General features: G+C 31.4%; 1 protein-coding gene and 1 long non-coding RNA gene across 7 annotated transcripts in view; both read left to right on the forward strand.

The window, feature by feature from the left end:
* Nucleotides 1–16,864, forward strand: part of LOC142225870 (pseudouridylate synthase RPUSD2-like) — a 515,296-nt gene that overhangs the window by 266,397 nt on the left and 232,035 nt on the right. For all 6 annotated transcript variants that reach the window (XM_075295721.1, XM_075295716.1, XM_075295720.1 and 3 more), the window contains 2 exons: nucleotides 3,531–3,618; nucleotides 3,739–3,961. In XM_075295721.1, coding sequence (XP_075151836.1) covers nucleotides 3,531–3,618; nucleotides 3,739–3,961 — 311 coding nt within the window. The remainder of the gene's footprint in view (nucleotides 1–3,530; nucleotides 3,619–3,738; nucleotides 3,962–16,864) is intronic.
* LOC142223494 (uncharacterized) lies at nucleotides 8,718–9,524 on the forward strand. The gene is made up of 2 exons (XR_012718759.1): nucleotides 8,718–8,896; nucleotides 8,955–9,524. It is a non-coding gene; the product is annotated as an uncharacterized LOC142223494 (long non-coding RNA).

A 16,864-nucleotide genomic window follows, 5' to 3' on the forward strand; every position in this document is an offset into this window, starting at 1 on the left:
GCTTTTCCTGCTTTATGAAAACGACTTTTGTTTCCCTCCACTTTTCTGGAATATATGCTAAGTTTATACATCCTTTATATATCACCGTCGACCAAGGGATAATTCTGTCAGTCACTGTAACTCCGCCGGAGTAATTCCATCAGGTCCAGGAGATTTGAATGACCCAAAGCTATTTAGCGCCCATTTTATTCTAGATTCCGATACAAGTTCCTCGATAGGAAATGACCGTTGAGCCACTGTAGAACCGCCAGAACATGGTCCAACCGTCTGACTTCCAGGAAAATGTGTGTCCAATAGTACCTCCAGCGTTTCCTCACGGGACGTTGTCCAATTGCCCCCCGATGTTTTAATGAAACTTGGAGCGGAGTTAGTGGATGCTAGTACCTTTCGTAGTCTGGAAGCCTCGGACGTATTCTCAATACTGCTGCAGTAAACATTCCAAGAGTTATGCTGAGCCTTTCTCAGTTCTCGCTTGTATCCTTTCAGATTATTCTTGTAAGCGTCCCAATCCTCAGGAGCTCTGGTGGACTTTGGTTTGTTAAAGAGCTTCCTGCAGGATTTCCTCATATTACTTAACTCCGTAGACCACCATGGTGGTCGATTTATGTATCAATCATCTTTCCTAACATTTGGTGGAAATATGGTCTTTGAAGTACGAACAACCAATCTGAAACTGATGTAGCGATGATCTGAGTAGCTATGTTCCCTCAAAACTTGCCACTCAGATATCTTATCATTCAGTTCCGGAGAGGCCAATGTGACGCTCAAAACCTCTTGCCTGTTTTTGGTGACGAAGGTTGGTGCATCGCCCTTATTGCAAACTACCAGGTTACTACTCAAAATAAACTCTATTAGCGACTCTCCCCTTGCATTAGTTTCACTACTTCCCCAAATACAATGATGTGCATTTGCATCGCATCCCATAATGAGTTTTGTCTTTGTTTTCAGTGACTCCTCAACTAAGGTCTTAACGGCACATGGAGGCATCTCCCTATCATGTCCCATGTAGACCGATGATATCCAGTATTTGCATTTGGATATCTCTAGACTGTCTACGACAGTGTCTGCATTGCTTAATGAAGGAAGCAGAAACAAGTTTAGTTCGTTCTTAGCAATTATACATGCTCGATTTTTATCTTTACCGGTATTATGCAAAAGTTTGAAACCCAGAGTGCTTAATTCACAGATCTTATTCTTATATATGTATGGTTCTTGAATAAGAACTATATCTATGTCTCCTTTCATCAGGATGACTTTTAAGGCAGCACAAGAGGCCTATAGCATAGTTTGCAGCGCCCACGAGCCCATGCAAACATAGCATTATTTAACAGAAACATGCATTTGTTGGCCACGTGGAGCAGTGGTTAGCATTTCTGTCTTGCATGCAAAGGGTCGTGGGTTCAATCCCTGCTCCGACCGAACGCCATTTTTTTTTACTTTACACATTTATATTTATACTATATTAAATTTTTATAATGAAACTTCGAAACGTGGGTTATTAAAGATTTGCATTCAGAAACAGTGCTTGATATAAACGAAAAGGACTGAGCTTTTGGATAAAATATTATTTTTTTATTGCAAAAAGAAAAATTTTATAACAAAATATTGTTTTTGGTATAAAAGTTTGAAATTTTGGAAGGAATTCAAACACTCTAACAAAAGAAGAACGTGGAGTCGAGTATAAATATACATAAATAATTTTGTAATATACACAAATTTATTTAGGCGTGAACAGTTTTTTACTAGAATTTAACACCATTGCATTTAAAACTTATCGTGTTTTATACTTACTTTAATTTTTACCTTTAAGGCCGGTATTAAGTTGCATTATCGCTCTAAGAGGACCCTGTTTTGCATTTTACTTTTCTTTTATAATTCATTTTAAAGAAAATAAACTTTTTCAATTGTTTTTGCTGCAAAACTCGAACTTTATGCCCGCTTTTATATTTTAAGGCGTCCGTCAACTCCTCTTGGACTACTTATTAATGAAGAGGAACTAAACATTGTTTTAATACATTTTACTGTTTAATCTTTCACTATTTCCTCTTTTTGTCATTTTACTGTCCCAACTCTAAAAAGAGTATAGTGCCCTATCGTTATTTTTATGAAGGTCCCTTTGTAATTTTTGTATATTTTCTACCGTTTTTATTTATTTTCCTTTGCCTGAATATTTTGACATACAAAACACATGTCCACACATACATAAAATGCTGCTCTCAACGCGAAAACCAATGCTGTTTTTTTCAAATGTCTTTTCTCTAGGTTCCGAATGTCTGTTCTCTTTACTCCGAATACTCATTCTAATATCCAAATTAAATTATATTTAGTCTTAAGCATATCAAATTTCTGGCCTTATCATAAAACAGTTTTCCGAAACAACATACAAGTGGTTTCACAGAAAATGCTCTCTTTTGATTCTCTAGCTGTGTTATGTTGACATCTTTCGTCAACCCTCCCGGTTTTCATCTTTATTTCTTTCTCTATACTCTCTCTCTTTCCGCTCTCTGAATAAAATATCACAACATATATATGTTTACTCGCAATTTGTAAATTTCTATATCTTTACATTCACACATATTATTTTTATGAAACATTCATTCCCCAAACATAATATATTCTAACAAACTAACATATGTGTCCCAAACATTTAGTGTTAGTTTAGGAACACTGCATGTTTGCACTTAAATATATTTTGTTTAAAAATTGTTCCCAAAACACATTTTGTTTATATTGGAACATATGAAAAACATATTTTTCTAACAGTGTAGAATTTAGTTTTTATCGGTCCATTTGGTAGGGCCTCCATATAGACCGATTTCATAGAAGGCGCACTGATCATGAAAATTGCATCACACTGAATGTAAAATTTCCAGATTTTACTTCTCGTTATTATTTAAATAATGGGGGTAAAAATCTACAGATAAGATTTCAAATCAAGGCAATATTTCATCATTTTGTTGCACACTTACAAGAAATGTTAATGATGTCTCTAAAACTGAAATAAAAATGGTTCTTATAAATGATATAGAATGATATAGTCTCCATAGAAAAAATCTTTAAATTTATCTTCGGGAAGTGTACTAGTTGAACTGCTCTTCTTGGGAGAATATCTGTCATAAACCCCCTGAAATTTCAAAGGAAACTATAATATTTGATTCATGGTGGTGGGTATTTAAGATTCGGCTCGGTCGAACTAACTGCTGTATATATATTAGGTGAGGCTGTCCTAATCATTGTGCATAGCAGATTCTTATATTGGAACATATTTTTGCTTAATTTGGATAATGTATTCATGTTAGATAATTTATCTATTGATGACCATACAAACTGTTTTGTGCTTATTTGTATTTACTTATTACTTATTTACTTATACTTATTTATTTTGATACCCACCAAAATCCTGCTGAATTAGTAGCATTGTGAAGGAATGCATACAATTGTTGCGATGATATATTTATATTTTAATATTATTGTAAAAATTTAAATAATCTTGAGTTGTACAAAACTACTTAATTTACCTCTTTTTTTAGGCAAAACTGGAAACTAAGGCGCTAAAAGCCAAAAGACCTGGATTTACGGACGAAAGATATCATGAAACGTCGTATTACATTGAAAACGGTACTTAGTGTCATTCATTTTTTAAATTTAGTGATTTAAAATAGAGATTTTGAGTCACGGAACTATTTTTGTTGATTTACACTACATAATTACTAGTTTTCATTTCTTATTATTTTTAAGGCTTGCGGAAGGTATATCCATATTACTTTACCTTCACAACATTTACTAAAGGACGATGGGTGGGAGAAAAAATTTTGGATGTCTTTTCAAGAGAATTCCGAGCACATCCAGCCGAAGAATACGAGAGGTGTATAAAAGCGGGAAGCCTAACAGTTAATTATGAAAAGGTTCCAGTCGATTACAAACTGAAGCATAATGATTTGCTCGCAAATGTAGTTCACAGGTACGTTTCAGTCTCTCGTTTTACAAATTATTTTAAGAGATACTTTTGCCAAATTAATTAGTAGAAGTTTTGCTTTTTTCTTTTGTCATTGCGACTATACTTGTCATTGCGACTATAAAAAAATTAAAAAATCGTTCTAGTTTAGGATGTTATCAAAAAGAGTTGCTAGTAGAGAGTGCACGTGACACGAAAAATTTCGTGACTCACCAGTGAGTCGTTAGTCACGCTGATGGTAACGGCGTGAGTGTGCGTGATTAACAAACCAAAAGTCGTGCGTGAGCGTGAGTCACGAAAATGAGTTCTTCGTGAGTGTACGTGAGTAACGAATTTCGGAAAAATACGCTCACGGAAAAAATCCCGCCCACGGACATAAAAGGCTTACGAGATGAATTTATTTACAATTTTAGTGACACCTGGGATGCTACACGCAAAGAAAAAAAAACGTTTGGAAAATGTGTACCGAAAACGTTTTTCTTTTGTTAGACTTTTTTGAATTTCTTCGAAAAATTTAAACATTTATCACCAAAAAAAATCGTTGTTACAAATTTTTTATTTTTTCAATAAAAAAAAAATATTTTTGAACGAACAACACAGTCCATTTCGTTTATATCAAGCACTGTTATTTTCTGACTTTAAGTCTTTAATAATACACATTTTACAGTTCATAGTAAAAATTTAATATAGTAGTATGTAATGTTGAACATCTTTTCGGAATCTTTCGAACATATCTGGAATAAATAAAGGAAAAAAAAAAAAACTTTTTGGAGTTCGGTCGAAGCAGGGCTCGAACCCACGACCCTTGGCATGCAAGGCGGACATAGCAACCACTGCTCCAAGGTGCCCAACTAAATGTTTGTTTCTGTTAAATAAAGTTTGTTTAATCGGCTCGTGGGCGCCGCAAGCTATGCTATATTAATATAACTTATATAGATAGTTAGCTATTGATGCCAATAACAGCTACGTAGCTCAGTGGATAGTGAGCTGGCTTACAAATTGCATGGTCCGCGGTTCGATTCTCCGTCCAGGCGAAAGGTAAAATTTTAAAAATTTATAAAATTGTATAATTTCTTCTACATTGTTTGTATTACAGAAAAAGGCGCTAAGAACTAAAAAACCTCGTGGAAGTGAGAAAGATGTGAGGGAAAATGCAATTAGCCAGAAAAGATTGTTTTTTGAGTTAGTCTTTATGAAATTGTTTTTACATCCTGGAAAAGAGTAAACGTTTATCACAAACAGTATATACTTTTCTTCCAAATAAACTTCCTTACAGCGAAAAGCAAATTAGAAACGAACTTTGTTTGTCTAAAATTTCGTTTGGGAGGAAAGAATTATTTTTTTGCGTGTAAGAGTTTAATAACGCTCTCGATTTAACTCTCTTTTAGTTCATGGAATTATTACGTTTTAAGAAAGTTTCTATGACGTTAATATTTTTTGTGTACGTTAGTTAAATTAACCAAAACTGAGGAAAAAATTATACACGAATGAAGCATAAAGATGAACTAAATTCGTGTCTCCCACAAAATAGTTCCAAATTTCTTAAAATTTGTAAGTTTTACCAATAATGCGCCCATCATGAACTTCGTATGACACTAAAGACATTCTTGCAATTTTGAACTCCAATCTTTTCCTTCAAACTATAAAATTTTCTTTAACAAGTGAAAAAAATTAATTATGTCTAATACATTTTCTTGAATTTGTCGAAAAATATTTACTTATTTATGTGATATCGGCGTGAGGTCAGCGTTTGTAATACTGTTTAGTTAAAATTTTCTACAAATAATCGAAATTATCTAAAATTAACCAAAAAAAAAATGAAAGAAGGCTTCATATTTATTAGTAATACACCGAAAAAAAAATTCCGTAGTTAAACTAATGCTAAATTTAACTTAGTTTTATTGGAAAAAAATTATTTGTTTGAAGTTAAATTTTATTATTCTTTTCGAAATTTTCCATAGCCCAATGAAATTTTCCTGTTGTCTCAAACATTTCATGTACTAAACGTGGCCATGATTTGGCGCCAATGATTTTCTTCTTTATTTTTAGTTTATTTTTTCTTCTATGAGAGGATGTAATTTCGTGAACTGCAGTTAAAAAGTACAACAGGGCATAAAATTTTTCTGGTTTTAACAATGTTTTGTGAAAATCTCAAAATGTGGAGTATAATGTAGTTCATTCTTGCTATAAAATAGTCAACTTTTTTTCTGTGTATTAGTAATAGTATTCATTTTATTTTTGACAATACATTTGCATATTTACAACCAAATAAAATGAGTTTATATTTTCACATGGCTATGATATTCTGAAGTTTTGTTGGAAGTATGTCAAACATTTTATGAGCTAAACATAGGTATAAAATTCAATGACCGTGTTCATAAGTTCAGTATGAACTAAAGCAAAAGAAAATTTTTCCAAAAATAGTAAGAATGATTTACGTTATGGTTTAGTTCATTTTTTCTTCTATAAGATTGTGCAGCTTAAAAGTAGAACAGGGCATTAAATTTTAATGGTTTTAACAATGCTTTGTGAAAATCTCAAAATGTGGAGTATTTTCATTTTTCGCACGTGATAGTTCCTCCTATAGAAAAGTTTACTTTTTTTCTGTGTGAACGGTGTAGATTGGGCTGAATTGTGCATTTTCAAAAGCGAAATCATTACTCTATTCACAGAATGTGCTATTCAGTGCCAATTAGTAGTACACCTTTACAAAAAATCGGAACATTATGTTATGATGTTTGTTTTATGTGAGCATATAATATGTTTGGAACAACTTTGACTATATGTATGGAAGCATTTTCTAACAAAAAAGATTGTGTTCGTACTGAAATTAAAAAATATTTCTCGCAATTTGAGTTTTAACATTAATATTTTTCCATCGTTTTTCAACGATAACCATTTAAAAGTATACGATTTGTAAATCCTAAATAATATTTTTTTCAACCTACATCTAAATTTATTTAGTAGTGAACTATTTTTTTTTATCGTAGTTAGAAACAACAAGTAAGTAAAGTCTAAAGTCGGACACAACCGACTATATTATACCCTTCACCACTATGTATAGCAAAATGTGTGGCACCAGCTTAACTTCTTCAAATTTTTTGGGAGTTATATAAAGGTTTATTCCCATATACAAATATTTAAATATTAGCCGATTTGGACAACATTTTTTAGACTTCTACAAAAGCTCTAGACTCAAAATTTAAATCTGTTAATGACCGGAACGGAGCACAGCATTAGTAAAAAATATTGGAAATATTTAAATATAAAGCTATTGCATAAAATTATACATACACACAGAGAAGAGATTGGTTGGAAATCGGTTGAAGCAATGAAATTTCTACATTCATAATTAAACATCAATTATCCCAATCGATCTACTATATTTGCAATCACATGTTTGTCTCTACTACCTTGATTCGACTACTTCAATATATTTGCGTTTGTGATAGTAGACAAACAGTTGTAGGAACTAAATATCTTTATTTTGAAAATTTTTGTCACTTAGAAATCACCACTTACGGATGGTTTTCACAACCGAACGTCTTTTAAATTATTTTTCGAATGTCATTTCTATTGAAATAATAAGTTAATATCGAAAAAGTCGTATTTTTTATGATTCCATATTACGATAAAACGGCAGAAATATAACAATACATTTTCTGAAGAACTGAGACATAGAAATGCACTTTCTCAATAGGCAAGGAGTCAAATATGCAGGGAAATCAGGTCAAGATAGCGTGAGAAGTGAAAGCGCACATGATGGGAAATTAACCCCCACGATGCTACATACAAAAACCTTAATGATTGGAAACATCAGGTAGGTTCTGATTACTTTATATGCTCGAAAACGGATTGGGATATACCCCAATTTCCAATTCTATATGTTTAATTGGTAATTGTCTTTGCATAGGAAATCGGCTACATTGGTGTTGGGTATTTAAAATTCGGCGCGGTCGATCTTCTTGTCGTATTTAGCTATTTTCGAGACGAAAATATACGAATCATTTTATTAATTGATGTTTATTTTGTTTTGTTAGCAAAGCTTTAGGATGATTTCGCCAATTCATGGGGAAGGCTATATGAGCTGATTTACAACCAACATAATCGCTAAAAAATTTTAAATGCAATTTTCATCTTTTGATATCAAATACATTATATTTTTTGATTTATTTGTACCAATATACATATATTTAAATAAACAAATATTATATTTAATTGGGAAGGAATTAATTTTTAATTCGGTCATTGGTATTATTAAGGTTGGGCAACACAACCGAATAATGATAGTAACTACAACCGATGTCGTCGTCAGACCCAACCAACACCATATGTTGTGTTAGTTGTGTCGACCGAATCAGCCGGGTGACACAACTGCCAACTGATAGTAGCTGCAACTGCCAAAAGTATGTTGGCAATAAATTCGGTTGTCACAACCTATCTGAATTCTCTGCACACAGAGAAGAGAGTGGTTGGAATTCCGTTGTAGTAATGAACATTCTACATTTAGAAATAAATATAGGTTGTTTATACCAATTTTCTGTATTTACATGTATTTGTTCGTAACTGTAACTATTTGGTGAGACTTTCAACAGAATTTCTGTCATGCTACAAAATAAATGGTTGTAGCAACCAAATCTACCTCCTTTGAAAAATTTTGAGTCAAATTAGTTGATACGACCAACCTTAAGGAAATTTTTTAACTATCATTTAGTTGCCAACATTTTCATATAGCATTCACAGCCGAATGGCGTTTGAAATTTTTAAATGTCATTTGCGTTAATAAAAATTAATTGAAGCAGAAAAATGTATTTTATTTCAAACTTTTAAATCGAATAACAATATGGGTCATAAATGTCGGTTCTTCTCATATCTTCACCATGGATGGGATCGCAACACCTTATGGATGATCTAAGGAGAGGATGTTTCCTGTGGACAATGGTTTGCACTCGATATATTTTTTAGATAATTCAAAATAACTCCATGTACCCCATTCTAGGAATGTAATGCAAATTTGGAGATTGTGATTCAACTTGGATCCTGTTTGATCCGAATGTTTGTAGGAGTTAAAATCGAGGACTAGTTGTGACCCGGCAATATTATACCCTGTACCATTCGTTAAATCTCGCCAAAATATTTCGTGAATTGTGGGTTTATGGACAATATTTGGCCAACAATATCAGAAGCCAAAGGCTTAACATCACTTTAACCGATTCTGTAGAAAGTATGTAATTGCGCTGTGTAGACCATGACTACAACCTGGGTAAAGCAAATTGTGTGTAAAATGTTGGCATTCTGGCCATATTTCTTCAAATCGGAAGAACATATACATGGAGGCTTTATCTAAATCTGAGCCGATTTGGATTTGGAGAATGTGAAATCTACTCTCTGTGTAAAATATCAAGTCAAAATATCAAGTCATGTCTTTTTTAGTCTCGTGGGTAAAATATGTGTATTATTGTCACATTTCCCCCTTCAAACCAACATATATGTTATTGGAGCTATAACAAAATGAAAAAATAATAAAATACTTAATAAAAAATTGAACTTCTCTCATTAAAACATTTAATATGCGTAGCGTTATTTAAATAGCGGGACCAATTTTTTTTTAAATTCGGTTATATGTACTTCGAGGGTTGATCAACACAACCGAATGATGAAGGTGACAGCAGAATTTATTGGTTGACAAAATCAACTCTTTATGTCATGTAAGCCCTCCTTGCCATCGTACGATTGGCAAGACCGAATTATTTGGGAGACACAACTGCCAAGTGATAGTAGCTGGAACTACCAAAAGGAGATTGGCAATAAATTCGATCGTCCCAACCAATCTGTATTCTCTGTGTGTGTACGAAATAGAGTTTCGACTTAGCAGTGGCGATTTTACAAGGTCAATGTGGGCATTTGGCCATACTTGCCCAAATCGGAAGAACATATATAAGGGGGCTTTATCTAAATATGAACCGATTTTGACTAAATTTAGTACACATTGTTAAAATTTCAAAATTTTGGCCTCCGTGGTCATACATTGGGCGAAAGATATATATGGGAGTTATATCTAAATCTGAACCGTTTTTGACCGAATTTGAAATGCATAGCAATAATGTTAATACCACTCCCTGTGCAAAATTTCAAGTAAACCAGATTGAAATTTTGACTTACGGTGGTTATATGAGTGCAAATACGGTGGTTATATGAGTGTAAATCAAAATTTCACGTAACTCGAAAATAATTTTGGCCTCTGGGGCTATATGAATGTAAATCGGGCGAAAGCTATATATGGGAGCTATATCTAAATCTACATAGTAAGAATGGTAATTCTACTTGTACAAATCCAAGAGAAGTTTCCTTGAGTGGACTGTAATTTATTTGTTAGCTCTCAGAATTGTAAAAATGTTTGTGTGGAAAGAAAAAGAGAATGGGATTTTATTAAGGATGGCGGCAGCTGATCAAGATCAAAGTTAAATCACAAGTGAAGTTAACAAACAAAGTGTTAGATCGACATTATGTTTTAGTACATACCACAAGCCTATTCGAAGTAAACGATATTCTAGTAAAGGCAATACACTCCACGAATACTTCGATTAATGAATAAAACAAAACCACTGTAAAGCGATTACAGTGTCAAGCATTGCAGAGCCATCACATTCAAAAGGAATCGTTTTACAGTTCTTTTCAATATTTTGGTTTTGAAGTAATCGTCACGATACGAGTAAATCAAAACATTTTTAGTGAAGATAGAATACTTTGCTTTAGCAACGACGAAACTTCGTATGAGACACGAAGTAACTACACACAAAAAAAATTTTTTTGATTTCAATCACGAAAATCGCGGATTCAATCATTTTTTTAATTGAAATGTCTTCAATCACGAAAATGATAGTATCAATCACCCATTTTGATTGAAAACCAACACGATTTTTAATTAAAAATTTAATTGACTTTTGTCACGGAATCAATTAATTGTGTGATTGAATCAATTAAAAACGTGATTGATTTTTAACATAAAATTCAATCACAGTTTTAATTGAATTAATTAAAATTTTAATTAATTTCGCGACAAAAATCAATCAACTATTTGATTCATTCAATTAAATAATTAATTGAAATTGGCTATAAATTTCGATCAAAAAATTTATATATTACGACCCCAATATCGTATTTAGTTTTTTTCTTTTGAAAAAAAAAAGAAATTTTGTGTTTCTTATAAAACATATTTAATATTTTATTATTTTTTGAATTATGCAATAGACAAATAAATTTGGTTCTTGTCATTTGTGTTTTGTTCTAACATAACTTACAAATACAAGTACTATCAATAACAACTATAGGGTGAAAAAATAAATTATATAAATCATTATCTTCCTTATAATAATAACCATGTTAGCATGTTCCTTCTAATATGTAGATGCGCCTACCCAGTCAGAAATTTACGATGGTTATAAATATTGAGCGTTGTAACATCGTTGGAACCCAACGTTGAAACAACGCTTGTTAAACAAATTAATTGACGGTTTTTAAATAGTAAATTTTCCATAAAATTATCGTTGAAAATGCATTTCCATCAATGTCCAATGGTTTTTAATGAGTAATGGAGGTATTATTGTTGATAGGAATTGATTTATAATAGGATAATGTTCCTTTATCATATAAAGTGAATATGTACATTAACAGTGAAACCACTAAGAACAACAATTTGGGTAATTTTACAAATGAGTAGAAAGTTTTAACTAAACTAAACGCTGACATCACGCCAAAACCCAAATATAAGTACTTATTTATCGACTAATTGAAGAAATTTTGTTAGACATAATTACTTTTTTTTCACATGTTAAAACGTCATTTTTTCACGATTACTTTTCTTTAATAATTAATTTTAAGGAATACAAACTTTATGAAAATTTGCTTTGGGCTATTCCCCATCAAGATATAAAGAAATCTGCGACAAATATGTATACTTTTATGCCTTTTTTACTGATTTAGTTTTCACTTTAGCGATTTTTGACCATATTAAAATAATTTTTTTACCAATTATAAATGTCAATCTTAATCTTAGTTATGTATTTTTCCTATTAACGGCCATTTTCATGTAGCTCCGTTAGGCTTTAACTGCCAATTAACAGAAAGTAAATTGCAAATATCTTAACTGGCTATGGAATATATATGCAAGATGACAATTTCGTCCATAATACGGTTCAAAAGTTGGTTAGTTAACGGAACACTAACGGAGCTTTATGAAAATGGGGGTAATTGTTAGTTGTTAAGTTTTCTGATGTTCCTTTGTAAAGTGTAAAACACTAATTTTGTTTTGTTTTAATAGCGGTTTTAAGGTACACACAAAAAATTTTTTCTCTGATTCAATCACCAAATTAATTGATCCAATTAATTTTTTAAATGAAATGTCTTCAATCACGAAAATGATAGTATCAATCACAGTTTTAATTGGGCATAGAAAAAATTCTTGATTAAAAAATTAATTGATTTTTTTTCAGCAAAATTCAATTAATTTTTTAATTGATTCAATTAAAAATTTAATTGATGTTCATTGCAAAACGCAATTAATTTATTAATTAAAAAAGGTAACTATTTTTAATTACTTAGTTAGATTGGCTTAGAGTTTTTATTTGGATTAACAAATGATTGTTTGAAATACATTTTTAATTAAAAAAGTAAAAAAAAATCAGCACTTTTTTTAACTGAATTAGTCTTCCGAATTTGATTAAAAAGTTAATTGTATCAATTAATTTTTTAATTAAACATTTTAAAAATTGCAATCATTGACTTAATTAACTCAATGTTTCTATCATGATTAAAAAGTTAATTGTATCAATTAATTTATTAATTGAAAAAATTTTCAACTTCAATTAACTTTTTAATTGGAAATATTTTGGTGATATTTTTTTCTGTGTACTGTAAAATTATAATTCTAACCCTCCTAAAGCATTCTAGAAACAATTGGAAAGACGTATGAAATGTTGTTTGTCAGTGCTTTTTAATGGTTGTAAAACCCATCGATACACCGTATAACGATGTTATCATTTTGGGGTTGTCAAAGCGTTCGTTAAACCATCGGAAAAGCGTATAAAATATTGTTTTCATAACGCTTTGAAAACGTTGTTAAATACAATCGATACACCGTGGAATGATGTTATCATTTTGGGGTTGTAACAACGCTTTTTCCCACCGTGTATCAACCGTTCACAACGCTTTTACAACGCTTTTCCGATGGTTTTTTCTGACTGGGTAGATTTCCAATAAATCAGCAGCCTGTAAGCTAAATTAGGTTTTCTGAAAGTAAACAGAATAATTCGAATTTAATTTTGTTCAATTAAAAGTTAATTTTGTTAAACATTACCTGCATAGAATATCAAGTTCTCTTAGTTCCAGGTTGCAGATTTATAATCTTCTTTTGCAGTTGTAGTCTTTTAGCATAAAAAGGTGTATTAAGTAGCTCGGTAATTTAATTTTAGTAACAATTCCTTTCCAAAATTTCCACACTATTAAAATTTGAACCAATCTCTTTGATTGTAATATTTGGTATTATATTGATGATACCTTGTAAATTCAGGAAATAGAAAAACATATAAATGGAAAACACATATTTTTATTATTTTCGGATATTTTTCATATTTTTAAATCCAAAAGAAAGAACTTTTTTACCATTACATAATTCAGCTCATTAGTTTATATACCAGATATACTGCTCTCTACTTGGGTTCAAACTGAAAAAGGCAGGTAAAACAAAAATGCAATTTAATGTCAATGCTACTTCGCAACTCCAATGTGAATCTTCCAACAAACCCATACCGCTCATGGTTTTAAGAAAACTAGGAGTGAAAAAATTTATAATTTTAAAAGATCAATACGGTACCCACTTTTTTATTGCAAACATATTATTATGTATTTGATAAAATGATGGAGTTGATGGGATTGATTGGTCAATTTCACGAAATAAAATTGGTCACTAAAAGAAATTAATAAAAAATATATTATTTTAATCCGTTTAATGTAAACAGGCTTCAATGGAAAACGGTATTCACATTTCACAATTTCTTACCTTCAATAAACGTAGATTGTTTTCCATTTTTACAATACCACAAACACAGGTAATTTCAAATGCGTTCTGTCATATATTTTTTCAAACCTTTACCACGTGGCCGTTTGTTGTTGCACACATTATTTATTTCAACCCTTTGCTATGATTTGTTGTTGCGTTCAAAATATTTATGCACACATTTTGAATGCAGCAGACAGAATGTCGCCAATCATGTTTTTCAATTTACGCGAAAAACAAAAACCCAACCGTTCGTTACGAGTTACTTCCACAGACTGATCTCTCCATCATACATTGTTGAATAAATACCCATTCTCTTGTTCTCTTTTCGCTCTTTCCATTGCTAAAAATTATTCAGTTTCAATCACAAAGGTGATTGGATCAATCACATGTGTAATTGGAAACGGAAAAAATTTCAATCACGTTTGTAATTGAAAATTATTTCCGAAATGATTAACAAATTGATTGAATCAATTAATATTTTAATTGGAAACGTAACAAATATCAATCATTTTTTAATTGGTTTTTATTCGGATTTCATTAAATAATTAATTGAATCAATTAACATGTTAATTGAATCCGTTTCCAAATTCAATTAAGTGTTTAATTGAAAAAATTTTGGTGATAATTTTTTGTGTGTATCAATCAAAAGCAGGGATGGAAAATGCAGTACTATAGTACTTTTTTTCAATACTTTTTTACCCCGGTCAGTACCGTAGTACCCCCGCGAATGATTTATTACCTTTTGCGTAGACATTTTTTTGATATTAAAATATTTTGAGAGTCTTTATCAACCTTATTTGCTAATAGTCTTTTACAAATTTGGTAAAACAGACAAGTTCATGCGGGAAGAAAATCTCAATTTTGTAAAAGCCATTGTAAAAAAACACGATTTTATTGAGTTTCAAGAATGTTTTAGTCAACAAAAGCATGCGATTCTATATTATCGATTTTTTATTTCGGTAGAAAATTTTCTCAAAAATTTCTTTCTTTATGCAATTTTTGCAAAATGTTATTTCTATAGGAAATTTTGTCCAAATTTTACTTCTATAGAAAATTTTGTGAAAATTTTATTTCTATAGAAAATTTTGTAAAAATTTTATTTCTTTAGGAAATTTTGTCAAAATTTTATTTTTATAGAAATTTTTTTGCAAAATTTTATTTCTATAAAAATTTTCTGCAAAATTTTATTTCTATAGAATATTTTGTCAAAATTTTATTTATATAGAAAATTTTCTCAAAATTTTATTTTTATAGAAATTTTTGTCGAAACTTTATTTCTATAGAAAATTTTGTCAAAATTTTATTTTCTTCACAATTTTTGACAATAATCTTCCAGTGGAATTTTTGTTGAAATTTAGTAAAAAGTACCTTTTCGATCAAAAAATACCTTCTTTGTACTTTCTTAAAAATTGTATTTTCCATCCCTGATCAAAAGACAAACACAATCGTCAATCAGTTGATTGGCAGAAGTCAATGAATGCAGGCTGTGAGCGGGTCTATGCTTTTTATTGTATGTGCCAACAATAAACAAAATATGAATGGTGTGTATGTGTGTGTAGCATGCTCTTATAGTTGAGAAAACGAAATAACTTCATCTACACAGAAATGGATATTATAAAACGAATGGATTTGGAATTCCGATTACATTCGAATACTTCAAAACATTGTTGGGTGCTTGCTTTACTGGGTTCTATTTGTTTTGGTTCACAATGTGCAAGGTTTCTATTTCACTCGTTTGAGAAATGGACACTGAAGTTACTACTCGAATTGTGTGGCGTGTGCTTGAAGTATTCGCTTGTGTATTCGTTGCAGAGGTTTGGTACATACAACAATAATATATGAATTCTTTTTAGAAAGGGACAAAAAATTGAAAGTTTTAGGGTTTCCGCTCTTTAAATATTCCAGCTATCGATAACAATAATTCAGTTGGATTGGTAATTGAAGACAATTCACATATTTAAACGTTATTTAAGATTAATTCATTAGGAGAGTAATTAAAATTATTCAAATCTTAGCACTAATATTAAATTTTGGAGAACGGAGTTCAACATGCCGCCGCCCTTGCAACACTGCAACTCTATATGAACAAGCTCCAGAGATTACCCATCCGAAAATGGTGCTTTCGGCGATAGGAATCGAAGATGACGTTTGAATAAGGCCCGCCAAAAGTATTTTTGCCTTTTGATCATTTCCAATCAACATTGGACGGGCTGAAAAAATGAGAATGACAAATGGCCCAGTTTTAGAGACATGTTCTCAGCCATTTACGTCAAGCACCCAAAATTGCCACCGGCACAGAAATTATTCCATTTAAGGACAAAGACTCGTGGGGAGGCGAATCAGATTGTGAAACAATTCGCCCTAACTGATGATAACTTCCACTTAGCTTGGGAATCCAACGTCAACGTTACAAAAATAAACGAATACTTATAAACCATCAACTAAAGAAAATATTCGAATCTGAACGCGTGACTGCAGAAAAGGGCAAGGCTTTACGAAATCTTCAGTACACCATAAACAATTGCTCGTCTGTATTAAAAACTTACAATATATCGGTCATGTCTAGTTTTCTGGGTTTCATCAAGATTACCGGATGAAACATTGGCTGCTTGGGACTCACTAACAGACCATAAAGAAAAACCAACTTGGAATCAGCTGGATGATTTTATCTCTAGAAGATTAAATATGTTGGAGTCCATATTTGACATGAGAAAACCTTCAACCAGCACAACTATTACAAATAAAACTCAAACTTATCACACAAAAACCGAATCAAAAGTTAAATCTTGTAAAGTTTGTAAACTTAATCATTCCTTGCGTTTATGTCTTAAATTCAAATCCTGGCCTTTTGC

This window comes from Haematobia irritans, chromosome 2 (assembly GCF_050003625.1).
Source record: "Haematobia irritans isolate KBUSLIRL chromosome 2, ASM5000362v1, whole genome shotgun sequence".
NCBI classification, from domain to species: domain Eukaryota; kingdom Metazoa; phylum Arthropoda; class Insecta; order Diptera; family Muscidae; genus Haematobia; species Haematobia irritans.